The sequence below is a fragment of the Sciurus vulgaris genome (assembly GCF_902686455.1).
Source record: "Sciurus vulgaris genome assembly, chromosome: 11".
NCBI classification, from domain to species: Eukaryota; Metazoa; Chordata; class Mammalia; order Rodentia; family Sciuridae; genus Sciurus; species Sciurus vulgaris.
In genome coordinates this window covers 624,062-649,659 of record NC_136472.1, presented here as the reverse complement: position 1 = coordinate 649,659, position 25,598 = coordinate 624,062, and the positions used below count along the sequence as shown (strand labels likewise).

General features: G+C 61.9%; 4 protein-coding genes across 12 annotated transcripts; 1 reads left to right on the top strand and 3 right to left on the bottom strand.

Annotated features, from left to right (window-relative positions):
• Positions 1 to 113: 113 nt before the first annotated feature.
• Positions 114 to 5,738, bottom strand: CRACR2B (calcium release activated channel regulator 2B). 6 transcript variants are annotated; one of them, XM_079104360.1, is made up of 10 exons: positions 5,652 to 5,738; positions 3,546 to 3,732; positions 3,361 to 3,472; positions 2,800 to 2,983; positions 2,212 to 2,358; positions 2,031 to 2,121; positions 1,700 to 1,792; positions 1,358 to 1,524; positions 1,082 to 1,153; positions 114 to 812 (listed from the first exon to the last, which is right to left on the bottom strand). In XM_079104360.1, the coding sequence occupies exons 2-10, from the start codon at positions 3,702 to 3,704 to the stop codon at positions 632 to 634; spliced, it is 1,206 nt and encodes a 401-aa protein (XP_078960486.1). In that variant the 5' UTR covers positions 3,705 to 3,732; positions 5,652 to 5,738; the 3' UTR covers positions 114 to 631. The 6 variants fall into 6 exon arrangements, with proteins under 6 accessions (XP_078960486.1, XP_078960484.1, XP_078960488.1 ...); XM_079104358.1 differs by lacking the exon at positions 5,652 to 5,738 and adding an exon at positions 4,967 to 5,094; XM_079104362.1 differs by lacking the exon at positions 5,652 to 5,738 and adding an exon at positions 4,465 to 4,769 and having other exon boundaries at positions 2,800 to 2,902.
• Positions 5,739 to 6,667: 929 nt separating this feature from the next.
• On the bottom strand, positions 6,668 to 12,380 carry PNPLA2 (patatin like domain 2, triacylglycerol lipase). Its single transcript, XM_079104356.1, has 10 exons — positions 12,360 to 12,380; positions 11,605 to 11,866; positions 9,179 to 9,411; positions 9,034 to 9,099; positions 8,491 to 8,700; positions 8,209 to 8,269; positions 7,922 to 8,098; positions 7,678 to 7,810; positions 7,418 to 7,540; positions 6,668 to 7,330 (listed from the first exon to the last, which is right to left on the bottom strand). The coding sequence occupies exons 2-10, from the start codon at positions 11,789 to 11,791 to the stop codon at positions 7,051 to 7,053; spliced, it is 1,470 nt and encodes a 489-aa protein (XP_078960482.1). The 5' UTR covers positions 11,792 to 11,866; positions 12,360 to 12,380; the 3' UTR covers positions 6,668 to 7,050.
• A 2,507-nt stretch (positions 12,381 to 14,887) lies between these two features.
• Positions 14,888 to 17,417, bottom strand: RPLP2 (ribosomal protein lateral stalk subunit P2). 3 transcript variants are annotated; one of them, XM_079102031.1, is made up of 5 exons: positions 17,268 to 17,417; positions 16,971 to 17,094; positions 16,140 to 16,188; positions 15,118 to 15,216; positions 14,888 to 15,003 (listed from the first exon to the last, which is right to left on the bottom strand). In XM_079102031.1, exons 2-5 carry the CDS (start codon positions 17,091 to 17,093, stop codon positions 14,930 to 14,932), a joined length of 345 nt encoding a protein of 114 aa, XP_078958157.1. In that variant the 5' UTR covers position 17,094; positions 17,268 to 17,417; the 3' UTR covers positions 14,888 to 14,929. The 3 variants fall into 3 exon arrangements, with proteins under 3 accessions (XP_078958157.1, XP_078958155.1, XP_078958156.1); XM_079102029.1 differs by having other exon boundaries at positions 14,888 to 15,006; positions 17,268 to 17,414; XM_079102030.1 differs by having other exon boundaries at positions 14,888 to 15,006; positions 17,302 to 17,309.
• Positions 17,418 to 20,041: 2,624 nt separating this feature from the next.
• PIDD1 (p53-induced death domain protein 1) lies at positions 20,042 to 25,337 on the top strand. 2 transcript variants are annotated; one of them, XM_079103287.1, is made up of 15 exons: positions 20,042 to 20,743; positions 21,121 to 21,534; positions 21,797 to 22,006; positions 22,087 to 22,141; positions 22,287 to 22,488; positions 22,565 to 22,690; positions 22,779 to 22,958; positions 23,036 to 23,183; positions 23,275 to 23,410; positions 23,489 to 23,639; positions 23,715 to 23,838; positions 23,911 to 24,029; positions 24,106 to 24,219; positions 24,319 to 24,518; positions 24,721 to 25,337. In XM_079103287.1, exons 1-15 carry the CDS (start codon positions 20,302 to 20,304, stop codon positions 24,977 to 24,979), a joined length of 2,880 nt encoding a protein of 959 aa, XP_078959413.1. In that variant the 5' UTR covers positions 20,042 to 20,301; the 3' UTR covers positions 24,980 to 25,337. The 2 variants fall into 2 exon arrangements, with proteins under 2 accessions (XP_078959413.1, XP_078959414.1); XM_079103288.1 differs by having other exon boundaries at positions 24,768 to 24,961.
• The last annotated feature ends 261 nt before the right edge of the window (positions 25,338 to 25,598 follow it).

Here is a 25,598-nt window from a genome sequence, read left to right as displayed (position 1 = left end):
CTACATGGAGGGCATGAGGCCTGGGAGCGGTGCCCGGTGACAGAAGTAAGCACAGGGCCTGCATACTCCACCTCACAGTGGGAGTGAGGGAACGGGGTTTCCGCACGGCCCCGAGAGAGCTCTGGGTCTGCAGGAGGACTGGCCTAGGAGAGGGCGTGGCAGACGGGCTGGGGCTTCCGGGAACCCACTGAGCGGCTTCCTGCTGAGAAGGGTTGCAAGACCTCCAGCTCTGATGGACACCCAGGGCTTGAAGCATGACCAGGACACGTTCAGGCGCTCAGGGACCCACAGCCCTAACACAGCAGGGTCGTGTGCCTCGTGTGAGCCTCTCACCTCACGGCGAGCCACACACGTGCTGCAGCTCCCAGACACGGAACGGCAAGGAGCACACATCCGCCTGATGGACTTTATAGCAGTTTTTTGGTTTTTGTTGTTTTGCTTTTGCTGGACAGACATGGGAACAGGATGAGTACTGGCAGGGGCACACGAGACTCCGAGACCCTGACCACCCACAGGGTAGTGTTTGTGGGCTGGAGTCCACACCCTGAATGGCAGCCCTCCTCCCAGGACAAGTGGCCTTCGAGGGGCAGCTCCTCCAGGTTACGCCCAGCAAGTCACTTGGAGCTGGTTATCAGGCACTGGGAAGGTGTCCAGACCCACGTCTTGGGGGCCGAGCCCAGCTGCAACAGCAGCAGCAGGTGGGCCCAGGCAGTCCAGCTGTGACCAGAGTCTTCTTGTGGCTTCTGCCGAACAGCTTGGCCGCACAGGCATCTCCCTCATCACGCAGGTCTCGGAGCCGTATGTTCAGCTCCCTAGAAAAGGGGGAGTGTGAGAGCTGAGAGGCCCCCAAGTCTAAGATCTTAAGGAGGGAGCAACCCAAAGTGGGAAAGTGGCTTCTGGCTCCCCTCAGACCAGAAGAGAGGTGCCTGGCGGGACTCAGGGATGCTGCAGGAAGGGAGAGGAGACATGAGGAGGGACCCCCCCCCCCCAGCGGGAGGAGGTGGAGGCCAAGACTATTTTGGAGCTTGGAGACCCGAAGCTGCAGAGCCCTCTTCCTGCCACTGCCCTATGCCGACTGCACCTGAGCAGCTCCAGCTGCCGTAGAAGGCTGAGCTTCTCCTTCTGCATGTTCCTGGAGACCGCAACCACATCTCTGTGGGTAGGAGGTGGTGACCCATGCAGGCAGGCTCCTAGAGGTGCCCCAGGGCCCCCCCCCAGGACTCCCTCCTTCGACCCCTACCCCTCAGAAACTGGGGGCAGCACTGGGGCTTGGGTTGGGGGTAGAAGTGGCCCACACCTGAGCCCCAGCGAGCCACGACCCCACACTGCCCTGTCCCGTTGGGTTTGCTCCCTGTACCGTTGGGTTTGCTCCTGGCGGGCCCGAGCGTTGCCCTCCAGTCTGCGCAGCTGCTCCTGCACCCCCTCCAGCTGTGCATGCAGTGCCTCGTAAGCCTGCTGCAGCTGGGTGTTCTGGGCCTGCGCCTCCAGCTGCTCTGCAGCCCGGGCCTGCAGCTGCCGTTCCAGCTGGGGAAATGGTGCGGGGAATGGTGCGGGCTAGTGAAGACCCCCAGGTGCCTCACTTGCCCCTCACCCCCAACATCTCGGGTTGGCTGCACTGAGGTACAAGAGCACCTGCGAGGAAACTGGGACTGCAGGCAGACGGCGGGATGGGGGCGTGACTTGGGGTCTAACTACTTGCCTCCAGCTGCCGCAGGCCAGCGCTCTCCAACTCCTGCTCGCGACTCTGCAGCTCCAGCTCCAGACGGCCCCTTCGCTTCTCCAGGGGGAGGTTCTGGGACGCACCAAGGCACCTAAGCCTCCTCCGACCCCACAGAAGAGGCACACGGAGGGGCCGGACCGGGGCCAGGGCGGGGCATGTAAGGGTGAAGGCTGGTGGGGGCGTCGGAAGTTGCGCAGCAGGGCACCCTGAGCTAGGGCAGCCTGGACCCGCGGTCGGGGAACCCTCGGGCAGGGGCCAGTTTGAGGAAGGCGGAGCCAAGGAGGCTAGCGAGGCTGAGAGGGCGCCGCACCTGGCTCTGCCGGGCTTGCCGCGGCTCCCGGAGCTGCTGCTCCAACTCCTCGTAGAGGCCGCGCACTTCCCTCTCGTGCTCACTTTCCCGCCTTGGGAGACCAGGATGAGACAGCCGTGAGAACCTACCAGCCCCGCCTTCACCCTCGGCTGGGGCTCCGCCCCGTCGGCCCCACTCTCACCGCCGCAGCGCCTGCTCTAGGCTGTCACGCTCCCTGGCTGCCTCCTCCAGGCAGGCCGATGCACGCATCAGAACTTCCTCAAAAGAACCCAGCAGCTCCGGTCGCTCACGCTGCAACCGGGCCCAGAGCGCCCTCACAGCCTGCTGCCTGGACGGGTGAGCGGAGACTGAGGCCGGGACTGGTGGGCGAGGGCAGGGGTAGCTCCCCTCTGCCTATGGGGAGACCCCGCGACCCAGTACAAGCCAGGAGCCTTTGACCCGCGCAGTGCATTCCTCTGGTGTGGGTGCTCTCATCCTGCCCGGGTTCTGTGGGTGTGTGTGGCTTGGGGGACCGAAGCATTGGTGGACCTGGACATCCCAGCATGTGGGTAGCCACGTGCCCAGCACCTCCCCTCCCCGCAGCTGTGGCTGCGTCCTCCTGAAATGCAAATGCTGTGGGAAATCACGCCCGGTCGTCACAGCTGACAGACTGGCTGGAACTGGTCGGGCCCAAAGACTGCCTGGGAACAGACAGGTGGTCAGAGTGGACAGAGCATGCAGACTGAGAGAGCAGAAGCAGGAACCCAGAGCAAGGCCAGCACCCACTCACTCTCCCAAGACCCGGGCCACTCCCAGCTGTTCCAGGGCAATGCAGACTCTTTCCTGCTCCTCCTGCTCCTCCTCCTCCAAAGAACCCTTGGTGCCCTGTACATCTGACCAGCCAGATTCAAAGGTTTCCTCAGCATTCCGGGGGTGTTGCATGCCCTGAGCCAAGTCCACCCCCACAAATTTCCCTGCAGACATGGGAGGGAGAGATTACTGATTACTGGGGCTGTGGGTTACCACCCTGGCCCTCCCCTGCTCACCCCTGCCCCCAACACATATCCTGCCCTCTCTCAGGGCCCAGTTTCCTGTTTTTCTTCCTTATTCTGGTCCTGTTGGCCTGGGAATGGGACGTGACAGCCAGGCTCCCAGCCCCACCTGGTTTGGCAGGGATAGAAAGGGGTTGTGAGCAGAAAGTTTAGTGGCATACACTACTCATCCTCTGGGGGCACCTGTTTGTAGATACAGTGAATGCCCTGGAAGTGAGTGTAAGAAAGAGGCAGCCCAGAGCCCCACATGAGCCAGACCAGGACCTCTGGGTGCTGGGGGAGGGTAAGGCCCAGCTCACCCAAGCCCAAGCAAAACTCCCGGGCAGTGAGGAAGCCAGTGTGGGCCTGATCCAGACTTTCAAACACAGCCTCCAGCTGCTCAGGTGTGAGGAGCAGGTCATTCTGCAGGCCCTGGCCAAGAAAGGGCAGGGTGAGTGACCCAGGGCAGCCCTGGGCTCAGAGGCCTCTTGTGACTGGCGCTCACCTGCAGGTCCTGCCGGGTGATGAAGCCTTTGGCTTCCTTGTCACATAACAAGAACAACTCCTGGGCCTGCTGCAGCATTTCAGCCTGCTGTCCAGTGGAGGCCCCCTCTTCTTCCTCCTCCTGGGATTCCCCAGCCCCTGGCTTCCCAGGGCTAGCCATGAGAACAGAATCTTGCCTCTACTGGGTGCTGTAAAACCAAGAGTCAGAAGAAATGTGAGGAGCACAGGGTGGGGCACAAATATACTGAGGATTCAGCCAGAGAGTGAGCTCAGGGCACCAGGTGGGAAGGCTGGTGTTTATAAGGGTTGTTCCAGGCCTGGGGTGTCACTGGGGTTGGGTGATGCAAACTTGGGGACTGGGGGGCTGCACAGGACCCGGGTATTCAAGAGCTGGAACACAAGAACAGCTGTGTCCAGAAGGGAGCTAGTGCAGGAGGAAAGAGGGTCATTCTCAGGGGCTAGCTGTAAGAGATCTTGTGAGGAGGCAAATGGACTCCTGACAGCTGGAGGGAAGAGGGCCAGTGGAGGAGGAACCCACTACTCCTGGAGTTGGAGGACTGGGCCAACCCTGGCTAAATCCTTAGCCCCAGACCTGGGCCTGTGATGCCCTGGCCTCCTGACAGCTGGCAGGCCAGGTAACACCCTCCCTCCCTGCCCACTGTCCCTCCTAGGGACGACTAGTCCGGGTGGGGCACAATGGCAAGGTCCCAGCCTTGGGCACCTGTGCCTCCACGGTCCCTGACAGGAACAACCCCCTCCTACAGCACTAGCACTTTCCCCCCTCCCCCTGACTTGCCTCTCGGGGCCTCCCTGCCACCTCCCACAGAGCTCCGCCCCCGACCAGAGCCACCTGTCGTCCCCACAACCTTCCAACCCGGATTTCTCAAAGCTACACCCCAGCCGGAGACACCCGCCCGGACCTGGGACCCTGGCTGCGGGGAAGGCTCTCCTCAGTCCATGCCCGTCACCCTTCCCCACAACCTGTGCCAGAGTTCCTGGGAAGAGGGGCGATCTCCAAAGACAGCGGTCGGAGGAAGCGTCGGGCGAGGGGAGGGACAGGTGGGATCCCGGTCATGCCCCCCACGCGGCGCCAATGCCTCACCCGGGCCGGGCCGCCACCCCGCCGGCGGCTCCCGGGCTCCACCAACCCGAGGTCCATCCCGGCCGGAAGCGGTGCTGTGGCCCGGGCCCCAGGGAGCCAGGAGGTCGGGCCAGCGGGTGGGGCCGGAGAGCCGCCTGCACTCCCCGCACCTCTGCGCGCCGACCGGCACCCGTCCAGGCGCCGCGCGCGGGGAGGGCCACGGGCGTTCCCGGACTGGGACGCGCGTGGGCCGGCGCCCCCACGGCGAGCGGGAGTCGACCCAGGACGGCGCCGCGAGGCGCCGCGGTGGGACCCGGGTCGCGGGACCCGCGAGCGCCTACCTGTGAGCCGCGCCGCCGCACCTGCACCGCGCGGGCCGCTCCTCCCGGAAACGCGCGGCGCGCCCCGCCCCTGCTGGGACCCCGACGCGCGCCGGGGGCGCCGGCCGAGCGGCCTTGCCGCCTCGAAGGGCTGAGACCGGAGACCCCGGCTGGGCCGGCCAGGCGGAGCCGCTGCCGGCTGCTGTCGCCGTGTCCCCGCCTCTCCCGCTGCCCTGGCGGCCTGAGCGGCTGTCCAGGCAGAACTGCGGGGCGCAGCGATGACCCACTGGGACCCTTCGGGAGCAGGTCAAGGCTGCTGGGGTGCAGACACCAGCCCTTTCGAAGATCCAGGCTTAAGGCGCCAAAAAAGTGTGTAGGAAAAAGCCGGGAAGTGTGCCGAATTCTTTCAGAGGCTATTTCTAGTGTCGAAGACCTGACTTTCTTCTCTATACCGTCCCAACTTGGGTTTTCCAAATTTTAAAACAATGAACATCTAATACTAGAAAATGGCATTTAACTAAGTACTAACCATTCTGCGAGGGGACTGAATGTGGGGCAGAAAGGTCATTCCCCAGCACTCCTTCTGGGGCCCTGTCTTGACTGCAGTTCCCTGGGGGAGTGCTGAACACAGCCCTCCTGCCCGGAAGAAATCCTATGCACTTCCTAAGGAAGGGTGCCCCCAGCCCAGCCCAGCCCCTGCACCCACCTGGAGGGCTGGCCTGACTGCCACGCAATGCTGGGGGCCCTGAGGCCTCGCTTCTCAAGTGGAGCCACAACAGGCTGGGCCTATAGGACACTACCTGGAGACAAGAGGGGGTGGCCCCTGGCACAGACCGGACCTGCCTGGCCGGCTCACCCAGTCCTGCTGCCCCAGGTCCCACCACCGTTATTGTTGGCAGGGGGCTGCCACAACTGCCCCACGCCTCCTGGGAGGGGCAGGGGTGCCAAACCTGGCAGAATCAGGCTCACATAGTCACCCAAGCAGGTCCCCACTCCAACACCCTCCTCAGGGGCTCCTGTGCCCTGAACTGCTCCCTCTGGACAACTCAGGAAACTGCCTTCGAGAGCAAGGCCACTTTCGGGACCTCACCCTGCCTCGGTATTCCAGACCCCTCCTAGGTACTGCCAGGAGACAGGGTACCAGAGGGACAGAGAAAAGGGGACGTACACCTGGCCAGCAAATCTTATGATGCTCGGGGGCCAGATGCTCGAGGTGGAGCGCCGACAACATCCCCAGATCCTCAGCCCCCAGCTCCAGAAGCTTCACCTCCCCGACAGCCCTGCTGTCACTCTGTGGAGCTGAAGTGCGGGAGACGCCTTTTGTGAACATTTCAGTTTGTTTTACCCCCAGTGCTGGGGATGGAATCCAGGCCTTGGTGCATGCCTGGCGCATGCTAGGCAAGTGCTCTGCCACGAAGCTGTCCGACTCCATATCATTTTAATTTAGCAAGGATCTTGGACCCAGATATGTCCGTTGGCTCTTGGAAAGCTGTGCCCAAGGGTCAGCCAGGAGGTCTCAGGACAAAGTGGGGGGCAGAGCTGTGACCATAAGAGGGCCCCAGCCCAGTTGGCATGCCCCACATGCCAGGTCCAAGAGTATGAGCTGGGGGCCAGACTTCTTGCTGTAGAGACACTGGTCAACTAGGCACAAGCAGGCTCTGTCCACCATGCCCTCAAGCAAAAGTGGGCAGGGGAGTTACATAGAAGTGAAGAAAGCAGATGCTGAGCTCTGGCATTTATTACTTCTGCTTTGGCAAAAATAAATAATTCTTCACACATATTCATGAGCAAAACATGGGAAATGGTTGGGAGGAGCAGCTGTGGAGTTCCCAGAAGTCCTGCACTCAGAAGGGGCAGGGGAAGAAGGGGGATTAAGGCACAGTGGAGGGGCCTCTGCAGGCCAAAGGGAAGGGTACTCTGCACCTCTCCCAATTCAGTGCAGTGAGTGAGTGGTTGGTGGAGGGGGGTTCACAGCAAAGCCCCCTCTGCAGTCGTGAGGGGTTCTGTGTCTCCTTGTTCCACAGTAGACAACCCAGAGAGGCAAGGGATGGGATCTCCGCCAGTCCCAGAACCCCGAGCCCCACCAGCTGGGGAAGGCTGGGCACTCAGCAAGGGGGCAGGCCTGGTGGGTGTTGTGGGGGGACGGGGTCTGAGGGGGTGGGGCCAGCCGGGGTGCGCATGCGCAAGGCATCAGGTGGGAAGGACACGTTGGTGCAGAAGAGACCCAGCAGCAGCTGACGTTGGCACTCCTCCCACTTAGCCAGTGCATCTCCAAGTGAGAGGTTGTTGCGCACCCAGCTGGGCAGTGCCTCACTGTAGGTGGCGCAGGACAGAGGCACAGAAGGCAGCGACCGGACACGGCGCAGCTCCACCTGCTCCGACAGCCTGCAATGAAGCCACCAAAGGCAGGCAGGCCTTAGTGGGGGTCCCCCAACCCAAAGGCATGGGCCTGAACACGTGAGGGTAGCTCACCTGGAGGGCAGGTGGCTGCCCAACTTCCTCTTGGCACGCATCACCAGGTACTGGCAGATGCTGCCTGTCTGCTCCTTCATCCATCGGATGTCCTCTGGAACATCAGGCAGCCACTCCAGCAGGCTGGACGGTGCAGGGAGGCATGGCTTCAGCGTCTGCGTCCAGGCCCTCCCAGCTTCCCCAGCCTAACCACCCCTCAGGGGCAATCCCAGACTTCTGTCCCCAGCTCCCCTCCCTCCGCCCTGGTTCCCTGTCAGCACCGGATGGTGAAGGACACAGCACTCTCCAGTGGCAGTGTGTAAGGCACCATCATGGCTGTAGCCAGACGCACGGGCAGCATGTTGGACAGTGTGGTCATCAGGTCCCTGGGCTCCACACAGGCTTCCAGCAGGGCTGTGCAGGGGAGGAGGGCAGCCAATCAGGGAAGCAGATCCAGCCCAGTGTGCTCTGTGCCAGGCTTCCAGACTGCTGGCCCCTCCTCCTTCCTTCTCTCCCAGTGAATACCCTGGTTGAGACGGGCAGGCAGGTGGTCTAGGATGTGATCTTCCCTGGGCGGCTGCAAGTGGTCCTCTGCTCCAGTCTTCTCTGTGACCCCAGTGGCCTCCTCTGTGTCTTCCTCCTCTGGGTCACAGGGGTGGGTGGGAGGCAGTGCCAGCAAGGGGTTGGGCCGGTTCAGGAGGCCTGGAGTGGGAATTGGGGGCCATGGAAAAGTGACCAGCACAGTCATGGCCACTGCTGGCCTGCAGCAGGCAGCAGAGCTGGCTCCACCCACCCCGCAGCTGCCCACGCACCATTCCTCCGAAGGAAGCGCAGGCCATCCCTGTAGCCCTGTTTGCACATCTCTCGTAGCACCTGTGGCAGGGGTATGGGTAAGCTGGAAAAATAGAGCCACATGTGCCCTGTTCTGTCCTCTAGGTAGAGCTATCCCTGTGTCCCGCAACTGCCACCTCCAATCTAACCCTCAGCAACCACCAGCCTATCTCAGACCCAGCACAAGATCCAGGCTGGACAGAGGCTGGACAGGCTGCCTCTCCTGGAGAAAGTGCAGGCACAGTCCCACAGAGCAGGCTCACCATGGGCTCTGGAGGGAAGAGGGCCTTGGAGAGGCGGTAAAGGTTGCGCAGGTTGAACTGGATGCTGGTGTTGGTGACCCGGAGCTCGTGGATATTGGTGGAGCTGTCCTGGGGGCAGATATCGCTCTCACCCGAGAAGGGGGATACTGTGATGGTGTTCTTCAGCTCATAGAGTGGCAGGTTGTCGGAAATGCCACCGTCCACATAGCGCTTCATGATGACACAGACACGTGGTCACAGTGAGGGCCATTCAAGGGTGCTGACTGCCCACCCAGTGACTGTTTCTCTTGGGCCTTTTGCACTGGGCACTGGGCACGGGCTGGCTTGGGCAATGAGTAAATGGCCAGAGAGTGAGGGGCAGCCAGAGGAAGCATGTGCCCCCAGGGCTGGTCAGCTTTTTAAGTAACAGGGAAATGAGACAATAGGCAGAGGCAGAGTGAGGGGCGGGCCCCACAGGCCTTCTTCCTCTACCCCTTCATCCCAACCCAGACAGCACTGGGCTCTCCTCAGCCCCAGATGCACCCACCCAGTGGGCATACTCACCACCCCTTGGAGGGAGGGTGGGATGAGGCCACAGTACACCGGGATGAATGTGCTGCAGACGTTGGCCTGCAGGGCAGAACAGAAGGGAGTGAGCAGGGGCCTCGGGTCCATGTTGCTCCCCCAACAAGGTCCCAGCAGGACCCACCTGGATGAGCTCCTCCTTGGAGTTGAAGTGGCTTATAATGACGTTCTCTCCATCTGAGACACGGGTCAGGGAGATGCCCAGGCGCCCACTGGCACGCTCATGGCTATCAGCGGGCAGAGTCTTCAGCAGACAACCACGGATGGTCTTCACCAGGTTGAAGGAGGGGTGCAGGGGACCCAGGAACCTCTTCCGGGCCTCCTTAGACACCTCAATGATGTTGGCACCTGCCTCACCTGAGGCAGCAGGGCCAAGGTCAGGGTCAGCACTCCTCCAGAGCAACACCCCCACGGCTCCACGGTCAGGGTGCCCCAGCACACACTTCCACAACATCACCAGTGACCCCAGAGGATCCCCAGTGCCCAGTACAGGGCCTGGCCCACGGCTGAGGCTTTTCTTTTTGGTACCAGGAACTGAACCCAGGGGTGCTAAACCACTGAGCAACATCCCCAGCCCCTTTTTGTATTTTATTAGAGACAGGGTCTCGCTGAGTTGATTAGGACCTCCCTAAGTTGCTGAGGCTGGCTTTGAACTTGTGATCCTCCTGCCTCAGCCTCCTGAGCCACTGGGATTACAGGGATGCACCACAGTGCTCAGAATAGTTAAGACTTTTTTAAAAAAATGTTTTTCACAGTACTGGGGGTTAGACAAGCCGTGCACATGCTAAGCAAATGCTCTGCGACTGAGCTATGTCCCCAGCCCTTTTAGCTTTTTATTTTGAGATAGGGTCTCACTGAGTTGCCAAAGCTGGCCTGAACTTGAAATCCTCTTGCCTCAACCTCCCAAGTTACTAGCCACTGTGTTTGTCCACAGCTGGGACTTTTACTACCTGTTCCTGGTAAAGGCAGGCAGGGCAACACCCCAGAGATAGTGGACAGCAGGAGGTGACCAGTTGGCACTGGGACCTGCCCTCTACCCAGCATTTCCCAACTGCTTGTCCCCATGAGTCACTGGCCTGGCATGGCATGGCATGGCAGGCAACCAGGAGAAGGCAGAGGCTCAACTCTGATGGGCCTTAGCCTTCACCTACTTGGCCAGATTCAGAGGGGAGCCAGACCCACAGCTCAGCCCAGCCAGGGGTCACAGGCTTCAGGGCACTTAGCTGAAGGCAGTGAGCCCACCTGGGAGGACAGTATGTGTTCCACTGTGGGGAGCAAGCACCCCAACACTTTCCTTGTTAGCTGACCCAAGAAAATGCCAGAGCAGCCAGGGGGAGAAGCTAAGAACTAGGTTCTCCTCCAGGACCCTGTTGTGGGCAGGACTGGGACTTGTATACCAGGGGCTCTCAACAGATACCTGCCAAACTGTGTGTGTGTGTGTGGGGGGGGGGGGGTTCTAGCTGCCCAAGACCATTTGTGAGGCTTGTTGGCAGTGGGGCAGAGGAGGGTCTGTGGGAGTGGTGTCAAGTAGGGAATAGGCCTGAAGCCAGCAAGCAGATGTCCCAAAGGGAGAGGAGGACAAGTCCATGGACACAAATCCCCAGGGCTCTCTTACACTTTCCTCCTGGGGCAAAGGTCACAGGGAGGGAGCAGGGGAGATCCTAGATCAGCTCCTCTTGGGCAGGGCGCCCCTGTCACCTTAGCTGCCCTAGTGGGTTGGGGGCTGGGCAGCAGTTCCCAGGATTCCTGAGAACGCTGTGTGCCGTAAACACCACTCCCACGTGGCAGCGGAAGTGAGAGAGGCCCAGCCGGGCACATACAGCCCTTGCACTCCTGACCAAGGGCTCCAGAGTCCGGAAGCACTCCCACCTGTGAGGTGGGCAAAACGTCAGGCCACAGCTGAGAAGCCGGGGTAGCAGGGCTCTGCGGGCCAGGAGAGGGCAGTGGTTGCTGACCAGGCCCCACCCTGACCCAGATGGTCTCTTCCTCCAGGGGCTCTCAGAAGAGACCAGGCCACAGTGCCTAGACGCCTCTCGGGGGCCACCTTCATACGAGGTACTCTCTTGTGCAAAGCAGCCTGGAACCGCGAAGACCCAGGACACGGTGACCGCTGGCACCCGGCGACGAGGGAGACTTTGGCCCCTCCTCCGACCCTCACGTCCCGCCCACGACTACTTTCTTGCCAATGGACGGCTCTGCTGCACCTGCCCGCCCCCAACCTTCGCGCTCAGGAGGCGGGCCCAGGCGCACAGCAGCGCGGCCGGGTGCGCGCCAGGCCCCACCCCAGTCCCTGGGCACCCTCGTAACAAAACAAACCAAGCCCTGCCCCCCGGCCAGCGGCCCGCACGGGGCCCTCGGCCGTGTCCCAGGGCGCGGGCAGAAACCGCCGTCCACCGTACCGCCGCACGGCCACCTGGCCAGCTTCCCTGCGCGGGTGGGGGTGGGGCGCACTGCGCACACACTGCGTCCCGCCCAGACCCCTCCTCCGGCTCGCCCGACCCCGCGCGGCCCCCCGCAGCCCGCTACCCCGCCCCGCGCGGCCCCGCTCACCCAGGCAGGCCCCGGTGACCAGCGCCGTGGCCGTGAGCGCCCCGGCCGAAGCGCCGTAGATGTGCGTGGCGTTAGCCACCAGGAAGGGCGCGTGCTCACGGAGGCAGGAGGCCACGCCGATGTGGTAGACGCCGAGGAAGCCGCAGCCCGCGAACGAGATGTTCCACTTGGTCTCCTTGGGGAACATCGCGGCTCCGGACCCGCGGGCGGCCGGTCCCGCTGCCGCTCTAGCTCCGGGTCTCCGCCGGCGGAGGCGGAGACGCTGCGCAGAGACGCGGCGGAGGCGGCGTTTCAGTGCGGCCGGGGGCGGGGCCGGGGGCGGGGCCGGAGCCCACGGCCCAATCGGAGCGCGCGGGGAACGGCCGCGCCCCGAGCCCCGCCCCCGGCGGGGCCGCGACTCCTGCGCCCGAAGTCGCCCGCGGGCCCGGCCTCCAGCCCCCGGCCCGCACGTCGGCCGGGCCCGCGGCGGCCTGGGCGCGCGGGGCGGTCCAGCCCAGGCCCGGTGCGGCGCTCGCGAGCCTCGTCCGATCTGGGTACCCGGGAGAGGAGGGCCTGGTTTCTGGGCGGCCGCCCCCACCCTCCGGGGCACAGTGGAGCTGAGCAGGTTCGCACCCACGCGGCCGCGGGCACCGGACCCGCCGACCCGCCCACCGGCTGACCCGTAAACATCCGAGGCGGGACGCGAGCCGCACGAACTCGGCCGCCACGCACCTCGGCCTCGTCCGGTCCCGCCGCCCTTCTACCCTGTCACTCACCTGGCTCGGTACCTGGGTCCGACCCTGACTCGCGGGCGGCGGCGGGGTCCACAGGGGTCTAACTGGAGGCCGCCCCGCCCTCGCTAATTAGCCCAGGAGGCGGAGCACCTCGGGTGACGTCACCCTCCGCCCCCGGCGCCTTTCTACTTGGGGCTGCGGGGCCGCCGGCGGCTTGGACCAGGATCAGCCTGCACCGCGTCTCACCTCTCGACCAGGGGCTGGTCCCCAGGGGAGCTCAGCTCTGGGCACAGCTGGAGCCAGAGCTGCGGAGGGTGGGGCCTGGGGCCCTCTGGGGTCGTGCTGTCCGCTCCTCAGCCCACGTGCTCGCCGCCATCCCGTACTCAACAGCCAACCTAGGAACAGGGCTGAGCGGTGGGGTCAACTCCGCTCGCCTCACTGCGAGGCTCTCAGGGCGGCGATGAGGGCTTCCTAGGAAGGGGCCGCTGAGCGTTGTAGGGTAAATAAGCAGTTAACCAGGTCGTGGCGCAGGGAGGTCCAGGCGGCAGACAGCACAGGCAAAGGCCCGACGTGGGAATTAAAGGGAGCAGGAACTTTTTGACCAGTGACTGAATTTGACTTAAAATGATCCCTCCTCTGTCGGCATGGGACATTCTCCAAATGCTTTGAATATCTGTACAGTGCAGCAAACCCTCTGACCAGGGGAAGGAAGCTGGTGGGGATGGCGAGAGGGTATGGCCTGATGGTCATGACCTGGCAGGAGACCCCCAGTGCCCAGATTCCCTTGGGTGATCCTGCGGGGGCATCAGGGCTCCAGAGATGAGGTGTGAAGAGCTGCCCAGGCCAGCGAGGGGGAAGCAGGGACAAAGCCTTTCCCACAGCCTGCTCCAAGGCCTGTCCTTGGGGGGGTGGGGGTGGGGTGCTGCCCGGTTCAGGGAGACCTCTGCTCCCATTTCCACAGAGGGTCAGGCTGTTTGGCACATTTCTCTCCAGACCTCTGGGAGGCTTAGAAGCCAGGAACAGGCAGGCCCTTCCTGGAATTCTGGCATGGGCTGTGGCACGGATGCCTGGTGCCCTCTGGGTGAAGAGCCCTTCCCTTCAAGGTTCAGGCAGGAACCGAACTGCACCCTGAACCATAGGCCCACTTAGGGCCCTCTAACTCAGCCCCCCCATGCCTGTCCCTTGCAGTCACACTGCTCACCGGCCTGGTGCAGGGGACCTGCGTGGCCTGCCTTTCCCTTCTCCATCACCTGTCTGCCATGCCTCTCCTGGCTTCACTCCAACCCTAGCCCTTGCTCCATAGAGTTTTGCAGTACTGGTATTTGGACTGGGGAGCACCAAAAGTATCCCACCTCTTTTTAAAATTTTGAGACAGTGTTCAAGTTCCCCAGGGCTGGCCTGGAACTTGTGACCTTCCCGCTTCGATCCCTAGGATTACAAGTGTACTGCTGTAGTGCCCAGCAATAAGTAAATACGTTTGCTTGTTGGGGTCTTCATACTGTGAATTTAGCCCAGGGTTGCTTTACCACTGAGCCACGTCCCCAGCCCTTTTTACTGTGTCAGGATCTTGCTAAATTGATTAGGGCCTCCCTAAATTGCTAAGGCTAGCCTCTAACTTACAATCCTCCTGCCTTAGCCTCCAGAGTCCTTGGGATTACAGGGATGCACCACATGCCCAGCAAGAGATGTTTTAGAAACAATTAGGCATGGAGGTGTAGTTCAGTGGTAGAGTGGTTACCTAGCATGCACAGCTGTTGGGTTTGGTCCCTACCATCATTAAAACAAACAATAGTTTAAACTGGGTGCCATGGTACTACCTGATACCAGCAACTCAGGAGGCTGAAGCTGGATAGCAGTTTGTCATCAGCTTGAACAAACTGTGGAAAGGTTCTGGGTTTAACCCTCAATACTGAACACACAAAAGTTCCTCCCTGTTCTCAAGACCTTCTGTGGCTCTGGTCTCCCCTAAACCCCATTCTGGGGCTTTCCCGTCAGGACAGGGTTCCCAGCCCTTTTGGGCTGCTTTTTTTCTTCTCAGAACAAAGCAGGTACTTTCACACTGCCACGTCCGGGGCTCCAAGATGGCCTGGCATATGGTGAGTGTGACATGTCAGTGCATGCCCTACTGTGCCTGGAGAAGGGGCAGCACATCTCCTGAGGCCTATGGATGGTGAGCAAAGGCTCAAGGCCCAAGAGACTGCACAGGGGCTGGGAGTGGGAAAGACTAAGGCAGAGCTCCTACCACATGGCAGGGAAAACAGATCCCAAGGAGTTAAGCAGCTGCACACTGTACAGGGGAGCAGTGGCCTGTGAAACCCAGGGGCTACTAGCTCTGGCTTTGACCTGTCACTCAGCATCTTACAGCAGAGCACCAGATACAAGCCCTATACTATTTCAATTTCCTTCTCTGGTATTCACGTTGCTGAAGAAATTTTCCTAGGTGTTACCTGAAAGCAGCAAGGATCTCCCTCACTGACCCAGAGTGGACCAACTTCTTCAGCCCTCAATCCACAGACACCTCCCTTCCCAGCCCCACCTGCCCCATGCTCTTGACACTGCTCATAGGCCACTCAAGATACATAAGAAGACTTTATTTGCAAGAGAACAGGAATTTAATCAAACAGCCCAAATCCCATATCATCATCAGACTCCTCAGACTCTTCTTTCTTCTCATCTTTCTTCTCCTCTGCTATGAAAAGAAGGGACACCATGGTGAGCGTGCCTGCATGACCAGATTGCCAAGGAGACCCCATCAAGTCTGAACCTTAGCCCCCTGCCCACCCTCCAGGCCTCCACTTACCTGCAGCAGGGGCAGAACCAGCAGCAGGAGCTGCAGAGCCAGGAGCAGCAGAAACAGCCACAGCCCCTCCAGCAGGCACACTGGCAAGTTTGCCAATACCTACAAAAAAGCAGAGAGATGAGGTTGGTGATTCCCCAGGAATGAAGTGAGCTGGAGAAGCTCATTTCACCAGCCATAGTTGAGTATGCTCCATCACAGTGCCAGTGCCACAGGCTTCCCTGTTCTCTAGGACTTGAGGTTGCAGCCCTGCCCCAAAACTCCATGACATTCATGGTCAACAACTCTGCCCCCACTACCCTGACCCACTGAGAGAGGTTTTCTACCCAAGAACTTGATTTCTTGTAATTGGCTCGGACATAAGGACAAACATGTTTACAGCTGTTCTGGCAGCCTACTGTCAAGAGTGTTCAGATCTTGGCCCCAGTAGTGAACTCAAGTACCAGACTGCTGAGCTGGCTTTGCTTGTCACATGCACAGGTCAGAACACTGCTGCAACAGCTCAGCTTCCAAACAAGCCCCATCAACTGCAGTCTGATGTCACCAAAATACCATCTGCCCAGGAAAGGGGGACAGAACCCTCTGGACTTCGGTTCCTCCCCCAACCCCTTAGAGGAAGCAGGAGCAGTGTACAAGAGCGTCAAAGATTCAGAGGAATCCTGGGGAAAAGGGCTCAAAGGTGGGGAAGCCAGGCCCCAGCACAAGTCTGACAAGTTCAGTGTGAGTACAGGGCAAACCCTGCCATCCACTCCTCACTGTCCAGAAGTACCACTGGCATGAGCCCATGAAGGCCTTGCTCACCCACTCAGGTCAGGCTTCTAGAGTGCTCTAGTCCACAAGCGAAACCTGGCAGGCCACAGGCTGACCAGCAGGAATTAGGATGGACGTGAAAATGAAAGCCCTGGGCTGGGGTTGTGGCTCAGTGATAAAAAGCTTGCCTGGCCTGTGTGAGGTCCTGGGTTTGATGCTTGGCACCACATAAGTGAATATTAAAAAGAAAAGGAAAGCTCTTCATATAAACTCACCCTGGGCTATGACGTCTTCAATGTTCTTCCCATGCAACTCATTGATGACCTAAACAACAACCATAGCCAGCAATCAGTAATCAGAATCAAGCTGCTGCATCCCGGCCTGAGGACAAGAACGGTAGGCACAACAGAAAATAACCTGCACCTTCTAGACCCGCACTGACCAGCTTAGTAGCCACGTGAACTGAAATGCTGTGAGCTGAAACTAAGTGCCACAATTCGAAAACCTGCACTGAAAAACATAACACAATGTCTCACTGCTCAAAACGAAGTACTTATATACGTCCTAAGTAAGTTCGATGAAATAAAATGCTATTAGATTCTCCTTTTTTGTAGACAAATATGATGGCACAGACCCACAATCACAGCAGTTCAGGAAAGTCTATCTCAAGAAAAAGAAAGGAGGGGGGAACCAAAAGAAAACAACCACCACCAAAAACCCTGGCTGGGGATGTAGCTCAATAGGTGGGTTCAATCCCCAGCACCCAGAAAGAAAAAAGTTTAACTGCCCTTTTAGACTGGGGATGTGGCCCCACGATGCAGCACCTTAACAGGCAAGAAGCCCTGGGTTCGACCCACTGCGCCTACGGGGGAGGAACTAGAAAGGAGGGGACGCAGAAGCCTCTCTCAGGCCTTCTGGAGGACACACCCGGAAACTTCTGAACCACGTTGGCCAGAGCTTCCCTCGCGTCGTTTCCTCGACTGTTTCAAGGCCCCAAAAAGCTAATCCAAAAATAGCCATCAGAAGTGGCACGCGCCTCCCCGCATTGCTCCGACGGTGAGGCGGGTCGCGCGGGCGCGCGGGGCACTCGGGCCCGCAGGGCGTACCTTGTTGAGCCGGTCGTCGTCCGCCTCGATGCCCACGCTGTCCAGGATCTTCTTGATGTCCTTGGCGCTGGGGGAGGAGTTGCCCCCGAGGGCGGCCAGCAGGTAGGAGGCGACGTAGCGCATGCTGCGGCGGGCGGACAGGGCGCGGCGGCGGCGTTACCCCGGCGGCCTCCGGCCTCCGCCCGAGGAGGCCGCGCGCGGCCCGGTCCCGAGACTCCCGCCCGCCGTGGCCTCGCAGCCCGCGCCCCCGCCCGCCCCGCGGCCCCGGCCCCGGCCCCGGCCCGCGGGCCCACTCACTCGGCGGCGGCAGACTGGCCTCACGCGTGCGACCTCGGCGGCGGCGGGGAGCGAAAGGAAGGCGCCGGCGCAGGGGGCGGGGGTAAACCGCTACCCAGAAGCCTCCGGGCCGCCGGGCGCCCCCGAGTGACGTAACGGGCCTCGGCCGATGACGACCGGGGCGAAGACGGCCCGGTCCGCGCTCGGGCGGTCGCCGCGGCAAGGTCCAGAGCGGCTGCGGGGCCGGCTGCGCGTAGGGCATGGGCTCGTCTTCCCGAGACCCGAGGGGCGGCGGCGGAGCGGCCGGAAGCAGACGGCGCCTCCGTCGGCGCCTCGGCTCCCACCGTGCCGCGCGGCCGCCTCGCGCGGGCCGCTCCCCCCGGCGGCGGACTGCAAGTCCCGAGGTGCACCGCTGCGGGGAGCGCCGCGCGCCGGGCCGGCACGTGCGCCGCGCCGAGGCTGCCGCTGCCTGCGCAGGCCGCGCTGCGCCTCGGCGGGCGCCGGTGGCGTCCGAGTCCGCCTGGGATCAGAGAGGTGCGCTCGTCACCTCGCGCCCGTGGGTCCGGCGGCGCAGACTGGAGAGCGCGAGCCCACGAGGCGGGGACAGTCGTGAGGCCGCGTCACCCACGTCCTCTGGGACTTGGAGGCCAGAGTGACTGCAGCGTCACGTCCGCACATGCCACGCACTCGCCCGCGTGGGATTCTGCTGCACGGGGGTCCTGAGAGGGGACAGGCTGGGCCCTGTCTCACCTAACTTAAGCTCTGTGTGAGGACGAGAGAGGCCACCCCAGCGGCTCCCGGAAGGAGCTGGTCAGCGGTCTGGCCAAGGACCAGCCAAGGATCTGCAGCCAGTGCTGGAAGGTGGCAGGGGTACTGGCAGGGCCAGCCTCGGGGGCACTCCGACTGCAGGGCAAGCCCTGCGCACAGCGCCCCGCTGGCTGGCCAGTGAGCCCGCACCGAAGCCCCCAGTGTTCACTTGCATTTCAGAGAAGGAAGTTGGGCAGGGTTTTCTTGCTCGAGGTCACATAACCGAGCTAAGGTAGGGAAACCTGTTGTCAGTAACGAGCCTTGGCAGTTCCAAAGGGAAGCCACTCATGGGGGACAGGTGGCAGGCTCTGGGCCTTTTTTTTAGTGGTAAAATAGTTCATGACAGTTACTTTTTGTAAACCCCACTGGGAATCCCGGGAACTGATCTAGGGCCTTGCACATGCTAAGCAAGCGCTGTCCAGCCGACTACCTGAACCTTGTTTATTTTTATTTCGTTTATTTTGGTACTGGGGATTAAGCCCAGGGCACGTTACTACTGAGGCATGTCCCCAGCCCTTTTTTTTGAGACGCGATTTGATAAATCACTAAAGATCTCACTAAGTTGCTCAAGATGGCTTCCGACTTGGGATCCTCCTACCTCAGCCTCCCAAGTCACTGGAATTACAGCCATGGGCCGCCTCACCCAGCCATTTTTTTTTTTTTTTTTTTTTTGATATTTCTTTAGATTGACACGATGCCTTTATTTACTTATTTTTATGTGGTGCCTCACACGTAAGCGCTCTACCACTGAGCCACAACCCCAGCCCCACGTTTTGGCCGTTTAAGTGCACGATCTAGTGTCACTAGCACATTCACCCTGTCGCACGACCATCACTGTAACCCATCGCTGAACGCTTTTCATCATCCCGAACCGAAGCTGTGCCTCCACCTCCGCAGCCCTCACCCCGCCATCCTTCGGTGTCTGTGCACACAACGCGACTGACTAGGCGTGGACGCTTTGTTCGTTCCCACCATCTGCTCTGCCCGGCAAGAGTGCCGGTTGAAAGAGGCACAGACCGGCCCGCAGTGGGGGTCGGTTGGTGAGGAGGCCGTGAGGCTCCAGCTACAGGACGGAATCTCATCTCTAGGAGCCTGCTTTTCCTCCCTGCGATAATCACAGGAGGATTCAAGGAGGCCGAGCGGGCAGCCCTGTGCCTGGGCTCCTGGCCCAGAGTGATGCCCATAAATTTAGGAGGGTCATCTGAGCAGAGGCCGAGTTAGGTCTCTGTAGGTCTCTTAGGCCTGAAAGAAGGTCCTAGAAAGCTTCCTGGAGAAGGCGGCCCTTGGGGCTGCCTGGAGACAGGCATGTCAGTGTTCCAGTCTAACGGGATGGGCGTGGGTCCCCAAAAGCTCCCCCAATAAACCCCGCCCTGACAAGCACCTGGGGCCGGGACGGCACAGCCCGCACCCGCCTGCGCGGGTTTCCTCGCCCGATGCTGGCCTTCCCGGGGCGCAGACTCGGGCGGCAGAGGCCCACGGCCCAGCCGACCCGGACAGGGGAGGCGGGGACCCGGGCAGGGGGGCGGGGGGAGGGGCGGGGGCGAAGACCCGGGCGGGGGGAGGGGCGGGGCGGGGACCCGGGCGGGGCGGGGCCGGCGTCCCTCCCGCCCGGAAGCGCGCTGGCGGGAACCCGGGCGCGGAGCGGCCGCGCCGGGGAAGCGCGCGTCCTGGGGCGGGGGTACGGGCGGCCGAGGCGCGGAAGTCCGCTGCGCGGAGGGCAGGGCTTCGGGCCCTGATTGCACCCTGCAGTCCCCTCCAGCGGACCGAGGCGGGGACTGGAAGCGGCGGTGGGCGGCAGTGAAGTGCAGTCTCCCCAGCCTCGTGGGCCCCCTCCCTCACTGCCCCGACGCCCGCACAGCCGATGGGTGTGAAGGTTGGAGGTGGGCTCTCAGGGTGGCGGCAGCCTGTCATCCCAGCGACGCGGGAGTCTGAGGCAAAAGGATCGCAAACTGGAGGCCAGCCCGAGCGACTTAAGAAAATGAGTAAATAGAAAGGGCTCAGCGGTAGAACAGCCCTGGGTTCAATGCATGTACCGCAAGTGAACAGGAATGAAGGAAGGTGGACTCTTATCACCAGAGCAGGGGGACAGACTGGGTGACCTGTCAGGCCTAGGGGTCACTTGGCCAGACTGCAGAATTAGGTGTGATGGCTCACTCCTTTTCCTCCCTCAGTGGGCTCCTCTCTGCAGGGAGGGTCACTCCGTCCAGCTCAAGGGCTCCCGACCCTAGCCAGAGTCCCTGTTCCCCTGATGGGGAGGTGGAACCCAGCCCCCACTCCTGCCCACTCCTCCCTCTGCCTCTGCAGCCGCCTTGGGCCCTGTCTGAGCAGGCCTGCCTGGCGAGTTGGGACATGTCTGGCCCCCGAGGACCATCCCTGGGTGATGGCTGCAGCGGTAGAGGGGCTGGAGCCCAGAAAAACTGCATCTGCCTCAGAAGATGCTTCAAGACCTGCTGTGGAAACTGTGGGTGCAGGACCTGGGCCGCCTCCCCTCCTGGTTGGGAATCGGCTAAACTTGGACCTGTACCCCGAGGGCTGCCACCAGCTGTTGCACCTGTGTGCCCAGCATGGCCAGCATCTGCTGCAGGTGGAGTTCTTGCGGCTGAGCACCCACGAGGACCCTCAACTGCTGGAGGCCACCCTGGCCCACGTGCCGTGGAGTCTGCCACGCCTCCGCTCCTTGGTCCTCAAAGGTGAGCCCCCTGTTCTTGTTCCTGTCCCTTCTCTAGCTCTGCCTGCCTGTGCTTCTTGGTCCACAGAGGCAGCCCTGGTCCCAGTTCCAGTTTCAGGTCTCATCCTGCTGCCCGCAGACCCATCACTTTCCTCCCAGGGTGAGGTGGGTGGGCCCTGGTCCCCAGCTCCCAGGCCCTGAGGTTGCCTGTGGGGTCTCTCCACAGACCCCAGATGTTCCTGGGTAGTTGGGTCACCCTGCAGTTGATGTCACAGGTCACAGGTGATTTCACCCCTTCTCCCACCTGCCTCTGGGCTCAGCAGGCGGGTCTGTGCCCTTCAGCCAGCAGTTTTCTCTGGCTCACAGGGCTGATCTGGGACCTGCTTCCCCCACTTACAGGAGGGCAAAATCGGGGTGCCCTGGGTGCCTGCCTGCAGGGAACCCTGACCACACTGCCCACGGGCCTGAGTGGCCTGGCCTACCTAGTGCACCTAGACCTGAGCTTCAACAGCCTGGAGACACTGCCAGCCTGCGTCCCGCAGCTGCGCAGCCTGGACGCACTCCTCCTCTCTCACAACCGCCTCTCGGTGCTCCCAGAAACCCTGGGGGCCCTCGGTGTCCTCACCTTCCTCACTGTGACACACAACCGCCTGCAAAAGCTGCCCACAGCGCTGGGGGCCCTGTCTGCCCTGCAGCAACTTGACCTCTCTGAGAACCTTCTGGACACGCTCCCTCCTGAGATCGGAGACCTGAGCAGTCTCACTGAACTCAACCTGGCCTCCAACCGGCTACAGAGCCTCCCAGCCTCCCTTGGTGAGTAGCAGCAGCACCCATGGCTTGGCTTACTAGCCTGAGGGGGAGCGCCCCTACCCATTTCCACCAGTCTCTGCCACCCCACAGGCTTGGCTGCCTTTGAGCCAAGGCCCAAGGCTGACCTGGGCAGCTTTGTCCACCAAGGTGTGGACTTGTAACAGCTTCCCTGGGGCTATGGCATGAGCATCCTGTTGTGGAGCCCCAGGACCAGAGGTGGCCTTGAGTGGTCCTCTGCCCAACCTGAGTCAGCACCTGCCTGTAGCAGGGCTACGGTCCCTGCGGTTCCTTATTCTACACAGCAATCTCCTGACCTCAGTGCCCGCTAGCCTGGCCCATCTCCCATTGCTCACTCGGCTTGACCTGAGGGACAACCGACTCCGGGACCTGCCTCCTGAGCTCCTAGACGCACCCTTCGTGCGCTTGCAGGGGAACCCCCTGGGTGAGGCCTCACTGGACTGTCTGAGTCCGCCAGGTAGGCTTGGTGGGGGCCAGCCCAGCAGGGGAAGGACACAGCACACCGCTGTCCTGATGACTCACCTGTCCTTTGCACAGGCACACCCCAAGTTCTGGAAATGCCCAGTCTATTCCTGACCTCAGATTTGGACAGGTATTGACGGGGAGAGAAGAGGGCTAGAGGAGATCTGTCCACCCCATCATCCAGGCCATCTGGGTACTTTGCCCGTGCCTCAGGAGTGTTAGGGGCCAGACTCTACACAGGCCTTGTGTCTGACCACACCCTTCTCCTCACTCAGCTTCCCTGTGACCCCTCAAGGCTGCTCTGTGACCCTGGCCTGTGGCGTCCGCCTGCAGTTCCCAGCGGGGGCCACCGCTGCCCCCATCACCATCCACTATCGACTGTGGATGCCGGAGCCCGGCCTCGTCTCCTTGGGCCCGCACGACTCCCTGCTCAGCAGTGTCCTGGAGCTGTGGCCCCATGGGGTGGCTTTTCAACAGGCATGGCCAGGGTAGGGTGGGCGGGTGTGGAGGCCACAGACCTGGCCCTAGCCCTCACACCACCACTGCCTGGCAGGATGTGAGCCTGTGGCTGCTCTTTGTCCCCCCACGGGCCCGCCGTTGCCGTGAAGTGGTGGTCAGAACCCGTAGGGACAATAGCTGGAGTGACCTGGAGACCCATCTGGAGGAAGAGGCTCCCAAGGTGAGGCTGCCCAGGCCTGCGATGAGGGACGGCGGGGAGCAGCATCTCTGTCTTGACTCTTCCCTGATCTCGTCCTCCATGTGTCCAGCGGCTCTGGGCTCGCTGCCAGGTGCCCCACTTCTCCTGGTTCCTTGTGGTTTTGCGCCCTGTATCCAATGCCTGCCTGGTGCCTCCAGAGGGGACACTGCTGTGCTCTTCAGGTCATCCTGGGGTCAAGGTCATCTTCCCCCCTGGGGCCACCGAGGAACCTCGTCATGTCTCCATGCAGGTACAGCCAGGGCAGCACCGAGGGTAGCAGGTGGCAGCCTGGTGCCCAGGCAGGTGCTGAGGCGGCTCTCTGCACAGGTGGTCCGCATGGCCAGCCGAGAGCTGCAGGCCCTCCTAGGGGAGCCAGAGGCTGCAGTGAGCCCCCTGCTGTGCCTCTCACAGAGCGGACCCCCCAGCTTCCTCCAACCAGTCACAGTGCAACTACCCCTGCCCCCTGGGGTCACAGGTGAGAGGTCACTGGGCCATAGGGAAGGTGAAGGGGACAGTGCTTGGAATGGCCAGCCAGGGGCCTCAGGCTGCTGCCCTTTCCTGTCCAGGCTTCAGTCTGGACCGCTCCCGCCTGTACCTGCTGCACCGGGCCCCGCCTGCGGCCACCTGGGATGACATCACGGCTCAGGTGGTGCTGGAGCTCACTCACCTGCACGCACGCTTCCAGGTCACACGTTTCTCCTGGTCAGTGCTCCCCAGCTCCCGCCCCCCCCTTCCCTGGCCTGGTCTGTGCAGCACAGCTCACCAGCGACCCCCCCCCAGGTACTGGCTTTGGTACACCACCAAGACCTGTGTGGGGGGCCTGGCGCGGAAGGCCTGGGAGCGGCTGCGGCTGCACCGAGTCAACCTCCTTGCCCTGCAGAGGCGTCGGGACCCCGAGCAGGTCCTGCTGCAGTGCCTGCCGCACAACAAGGTGGGGACGGCAGGAGGCAGCAGGGGGACCAGGGCCTGGGGAGCCGCTGAGCTCTAAGCCGCTGGGGCCCTGCAGGTGGACGCCACGCTGCGGCGGCTGCTGGAGCGCTACCGAGGGCCCGAGCCCTCCGACACCCTGCAGATGTTCGAGGGCGAGGAGTTCTTTGCTGCCTTTGAGCGTGGCATCAGTGTGGATGCGGGTAGGTCCCCTCCCCAGGAGGGCCTGGGGTCTGCCTCCTTCCTGCCCTGCTGAGCCTGTCTTGTGTCCCCAGACCGCCCAGACTGTGTGGAGGGCAGGGTCTGCTTTGTCTTCTATTCTCACCTGAAGAACGTGAAGGAGGTTTACATCACCACGGCCCTGGACCGGGAGGCTCAGGCGGTGCGAGGCCAGGTGGGCCAACAGGGCAGGGGCCCCGGGTCACCTGGGCAGAAGCCAGAGCGCTGCATCTCATCTCATCTCTACTCAGGTGTCTTTCTATCGGGGCTCAGTGCCTGTGGAGGTGCCCCAGGAGGCTGCGGCTGCCCGGCAGAGGAAGGGTGCAGATGCCCTCTGGATGGCCACTCTGCCCATCAAGCTGCCGGTGCGGCTGGGGGCAGTGGGAGTGGGGGAGGGGCTTAATCTTGGGGTAACCAGGGGTGGGAGGGTGGGGTTGGGCTCACTGCACTGCCCCTCCTGACAGAGACTTCAGGGGCTCAAGGCTCATGGGAAGGGGGCCAGCTTCTCCCTGGCACCGCTGAATCTGGGCAACGCTGAGACCGGCTTTCTGACTCAGAGCAACCTATTGAGCGTGGCTGGGCGCCTGGGTCCAGACTGGCCGGCCGTGGCCTTGCACTTGGGCACGCCCTACCGAGAGCTGCAGCGCATCCGGCACGAGTTCCGGTGAGCCTCCCACTGAAGCCCATGCAGCCTCAGGGCCAGGCCCCGACTACCCAGTGGGTCCTGCTTGTTTCTGGCAGAAGTTTCAAGGAGGCCAGGACAAGTTCCAGGCTAGAAAGGGAGGGTCTGGCTATAACTGGCTCACAGAGCAGGGAACCTTTTGTGAGGGTCTTGACCTCCTTGGTCACTATCCCCCTTCTCCAAGGGATGACCTGGACGGGCAGATCCGCCACATGCTCTTCTCCTGGGCAGAGCGCCAGGCTGGGCATCCAGGGGCTGTGGAGCTTCTGGTGCAAGCCCTGGAGCAGAGTGACCGGCAGGATGTGGCTGAAGAAGTGCGGGCCATCTTGGAACTCGGCCGCCACAAGTACCAGGACAGCATCCGCCGCACGGGCCTGGCTTCTGAGGACGCTGCTCAGCCAGGCACTTCAGCCTCACAGTCCACAGAGCCTGCCCAGGCCTAGGCCCACAGACTGAACTGGCTCTGGACGTTGGCCTGGCCACTGGCAGAACTTGGTCTTCAAGTCTCCCCCGTCTGGGGGCAACCGACCTGTACTGTTTCACCCACTGTCTCAGAGCCTGGTTTGACTCTCAGGTGGAGAGGCAGCTAGAGGGGAGGGATGGCCAGGCTGTCTGAGGCCATGCCTCTCCTGGGAGGGGGTTCTGTATGCCCAGTCACGTTCCATGGCCTTTGCCTTGCCCCTCCCTCAGACCATGCCTGTTGCGTCCTGTGGGTCCTGGTCTTCCCAGGAGTGGAGAGGAGCTGACTCTACAAAGTAACGATTCTATCAGAGATGGATACAAAGTTCCCTGTGTGGTTTTGTGATGGGCTTCCACCCAGCCCGCCCCCGTGGCTAGCTCAGTCCCTGCTGAGCGTCTACTGTCCAAACTAGGGACCCCCCAGGACGCTCTCATCACCGCGCTCTCTGCCACCTACTCAGACTTACAGGGGCCTGAGACCTTGAGACGAGGAAGGGCTCTGGGGACGCGCAGAAGCCGCGCTCTGCCGCCCTACCGGCAGGCAAGGGTGGTCTTGGGCTAGGGCTGGGCCTGGCTGGGCGCAGTGGCCGCAGCGGCCGGGAG

Excerpts from the sequence above, each read along its gene's own strand:
- CRACR2B (XM_079104360.1), bottom strand. The coding sequence starts at position 3,704 with ATGGCTAGCCCTGGGAAGCCAGGGGCTGGGGAATCCCAGGAGGAGGAA. Across the intron at positions 3,473-3,545 it reads TCACCCGGCAGGACCTGCAG|GGCCTGCAGAATGACCTGCT; the intron begins GTGAGCGCCAGT and ends TTTCTTGGCCAG. Across the intron at positions 2,122-2,211 it reads CTAGAGCAGGCGCTGCGGCG|GCGGGAAAGTGAGCACGAGA; the intron begins GTGAGAGTGGGG and ends TGGTCTCCCAAG.
- PNPLA2 (XM_079104356.1), bottom strand. The coding sequence starts at position 11,791 with ATGTTCCCCAAGGAGACCAAGTGGAACATCTCGTTCGCGGGCTGCGGC. Across the intron at positions 8,701-9,033 it reads CACCCTCCCTCCAAGGGGTG|CGCTATGTGGACGGTGGCAT; the intron begins GTGAGTATGCCC and ends GTCATCATGAAG. Across the intron at positions 8,099-8,208 it reads GCGCTTCCTTCGGAGGAATG|GCCTCCTGAACCGGCCCAAC; the intron begins GTGCGTGGGCAG and ends TTCCCACTCCAG.
- RPLP2 (XM_079102029.1), bottom strand. The coding sequence starts at position 17,093 with ATGCGCTACGTCGCCTCCTACCTGCTGGCCGCCCTCGGGGGCAACTCC. Across the intron at positions 16,189-16,970 it reads ACGACGACCGGCTCAACAAG|GTCATCAATGAGTTGCATGG; the intron begins GTACGCCCTGCG and ends GTTGTTGTTTAG. Across the intron at positions 15,217-16,139 it reads TGAAGACGTCATAGCCCAGG|GTATTGGCAAACTTGCCAGT; the intron begins GTGAGTTTATAT and ends GCTTTTTTGTAG.
- PIDD1 (XM_079103287.1), top strand. The coding sequence starts at position 20,302 with ATGGGGAGGTGGAACCCAGCCCCCACTCCTGCCCACTCCTCCCTCTGC. Across the intron at positions 22,489-22,564 it reads ATGGGGTGGCTTTTCAACAG|GATGTGAGCCTGTGGCTGCT; the intron begins GCATGGCCAGGG and ends ACTGCCTGGCAG. Across the intron at positions 23,411-23,488 it reads CAGGTCACACGTTTCTCCTG|GTACTGGCTTTGGTACACCA; the intron begins GTCAGTGCTCCC and ends ACCCCCCCCCAG.